General features: G+C 41.4%; 1 protein-coding gene across 1 annotated transcript in view; it reads left to right on the top strand.

The window, feature by feature from the left end:
* The window catches only part of LOC103607853 (polycystic kidney disease protein 1-like 1), a gene marked incomplete at its 5' end in the record, with an annotated part of 92,034 nt that extends 90,303 nt beyond the window's left edge, over nucleotides 1-1,731 (top strand). Inside the window, one exon of the mRNA XM_008592320.1 lies at nucleotides 1,209-1,731. Coding sequence (XP_008590542.1) covers nucleotides 1,209-1,323 — 115 coding nt within the window. The remainder of the gene's footprint in view (nucleotides 1-1,208) is intronic.
* Between the last annotated feature and the right edge of the window lie 1,381 nt (nucleotides 1,732-3,112).

Raw genomic sequence — 3,112 nt, 5'->3', positions numbered from 1 at the left:
AGATGAGACGAGACATGAGAAGAAAAGAGGTGAATGAATAAGAAAAACCACATGATCATCTGAGATGCGGAAAAAGCATTTGATAGAATTCAACATCCATTCATTAAAAAAAACAAACTACTCTTAGCAAACTAGGAATAGAAAGGATGTCTATGAAAACCCTACACCTAGCATCATACTTAATGATTGAATTTTTTTTAAGATGAGTGTCAAGGCAAGGATGTCCTCTCTGACCACTCTCACTGAAGTCCTTGCCAGTGCCACAGGCAAGAAAAAGAAATAAACATAAGGATTTGAAAGGAAGAAATTAAACCTTCTGTTGGCAGGTGACAGTCTGTGCAGAAAATCCCAAATAATTTACTAAAAAAAAAAAGCTCCCAAACTAATAAGTGAATTTAGCAAGTTTGCAGGATACAAGTTAATATAAAAAAGTAAATTGTGTGGGCCGGCCCCGTGGCTCACTCGGGAGAGTGCGGCGCTGGTAGCACCGAGGCCATGGGTTCGGATCCTATATAGGGATGGCCCGTGCACTCACTGGTTGAGCCGTGGTGTGGACAACACCGTGCCGAGGGTTGCAATCCCCTTACCGGTCAGGGAAAAAAGAAAAAAGTAAATTGTGTTCCTAAATGCCAGCAATGAATAACTGAAAATTTAAAAGGAATATCAGTTACAGTAGCACCAAGGAAATGAAGTACTTAGACGTGAATCTAAGGAAACTTGAGCAGGATCTGCATGCTGAAAACCACAAAACACTAATGAAAGAAATCAAAGGTCTAAATGGAGATACACTGTGTATTTTCATTGGAGCCAAAACATTCTGAAAAAGATGAATAAAGTCTGAGGACTGACACTATCCAACTTTAAGACTCCAAGCCAGCATGGTGTCTGGGGTCAGAATAGACACATGTATCAGTGGAACAGAATAGAGAGCCCAGAAATAGGCCCATACACATCTGCTTAACTGCTTTTTTGACAAAGGCACAAAGATAATTCATGGAGAATCATAGTCTTTTTCAAAAGTGGTGCTGGGAAAATCAGCTGTTGATGTGTAAAAAATGAACCTCGACACGTCCCTCACACCTTATACAAAGATTTCCTCCTCGGGACTGAAAAGCCTGGTTCCATTACAAACGTTTTGTCACATGAAACACCTGGATATATACACGTGGGGTCCGCGAGGATTCTAACTTCAACATTTCTTCTTATAGAGACATCACCACGTACACCCTCATGCTGCTCCTGCTTTTGTTCATGATATATGGGAAATTCTCCCAGGATGAACATTCTCTCAATCAAGCTATCCGCAAGGAATTTATAAGGTAGGAAGGCTGGGGAACTCCTCTAGATCTGGGCCTTTGCACTAGTTCATGGCCAGCATGTGCCCAAGGAGAAGCCCAGAGCTCAGGGTTCTAGGGGGGTGCACATAACTTTGTTACCCTGAGCAAGCCAGGTCACGTCTCTGTCTTCTAGTACAGACAGAGTGTGGCAGGGGAGCGGCCCTACGCGCCACCTCATCCACTCCCTCGGTCCATTTTTCCTGTGCGTGATTCAGGCCCAAGAAGTGTCCTTGCCACAGTCCCACATACGAAACACGGGAAAGGTTGTCAAATTGTCTCGAGGATGCTATTTCCCCAGTCTTACTAAGAGGCCTCCATTCGCAGACTTTGGGCACATTCTTAGCATCTTGTTTTGGGTAAATAGTGAAACAAGGATATTTCAAGGCACTTTAAGATCTGTGCCGAAGCAGTGTCTCGCAGTTTCTTTTTTGGTGAAGACATTTGAGTTCTTCAGTCAAAGGCTTGGTTGCAATTCATAATAAACGACACCAGTTTCAAACAGTTCGTAATACCCCTCAAGTTCTCTATACCATTTCTCATGTGTTCATTTGCTTCTTCCTGCTTTTAAAAGTAGTAGATGTTCATCCTGGGTAAACAGGGAGGAACTGAAAAATATAAAGCAGAAAAATGTTCGTGGTGCCTCCAGGCAGAGGCAAGCAGTGATTGCATTTTATCGGGCTGTATTTCTTTTCCATGTTTCAAGGTCTCTGAAATTAGGATGTGTATTATAATCAACATGTACACTTAATGTAGCATTCCTTTTTTATTGAAAGTTGTTCTTAAATCCATGGTCAGACTTGATTTTCTCCTGCCCAAAATAGTCGGATAGCTCTTTCAAGACAGTTTGTCTTTTTTTTTATTTTTAGCTTAGTTCTTTTTTTTTATTTTTATTTTTTTTATTTTTTATTTTTTATTTTTTAAATTTTTATTTTGTCAATATACAATGTATATGATTATTATGGCCNTTAAAACTGCAAGAATCCCAAAATGTGAGCACGGACTGTGTTGGCGAGGGTGTGGCAGAAAAGTCCTCCGATAAGGAGCTGGCGGGAATGTAAAGTGGTGCAACCTGGGGGTGGTGTTGGCGGTGTTGGGAAGCCTCTAGCACAATGACAGATGCATTTCCTTTCACCCAGCAGCCCCACTTCTAGGAATCACCCATAAAGGCACGTTAGCAAAACACGAGCAGACCTATGCACAAGACAATTCAGCAGAGACCTTTGTAATGGGAATATCCTAGGAGTAACCCACAGGTCTTCCTGCAGGGGACAGGAACACAGTGGAGTAGTGTCCAGCTGTCAAAAAGCATGCGGGGGGCTGGCTGGTTAGCTCAGGTGGTTAAAGGTGTGGAATTGATAACACCAAGGTCCAGGACTGTTCGATTCCTATACTAGCCAGCCACAAAAAACGAAAAAACAAAAACATGCAAATTCTCTCTCCAGACTCCTAGGGAGAGGCCTTCAGGATCTGTTTTATGTGGAAGAAGTCAGGTTTGCTGCCAGCTACTTACTGAAAGGGACTATGACTATATATGCACGTGGATCTGCTTATCCTAAATAAAACAAAGGAAGACACCCAGGCAGCTTTAGAAAGTAGTTTCCTATAGAGTAGAGAAGAAGTTAAGATTTTAAAAACTTTGTGTTAAGATTAAAAATTTGATCTTACAAGTCTAGTCCCAAAGGACAGTAAAGTACTCTGGGGAATATCATAAAGTTGTTTTCACTATTTGTATTGTAGTGGAGCATTGTTATCTTTATTCTGATTGTTGATTTGTT

This window comes from Galeopterus variegatus, unplaced genomic scaffold, assembly GCF_000696425.1.
Source record: "Galeopterus variegatus unplaced genomic scaffold, G_variegatus-3.0.2 Scaffold7777, whole genome shotgun sequence".
Lineage (NCBI taxonomy): Eukaryota > Metazoa > Chordata > Mammalia > Dermoptera > Cynocephalidae > Galeopterus > Galeopterus variegatus.
The sequence above is the reverse complement of the archived record's forward strand: the minus strand, read 5'-3'. Positions and strand labels throughout refer to the sequence as shown.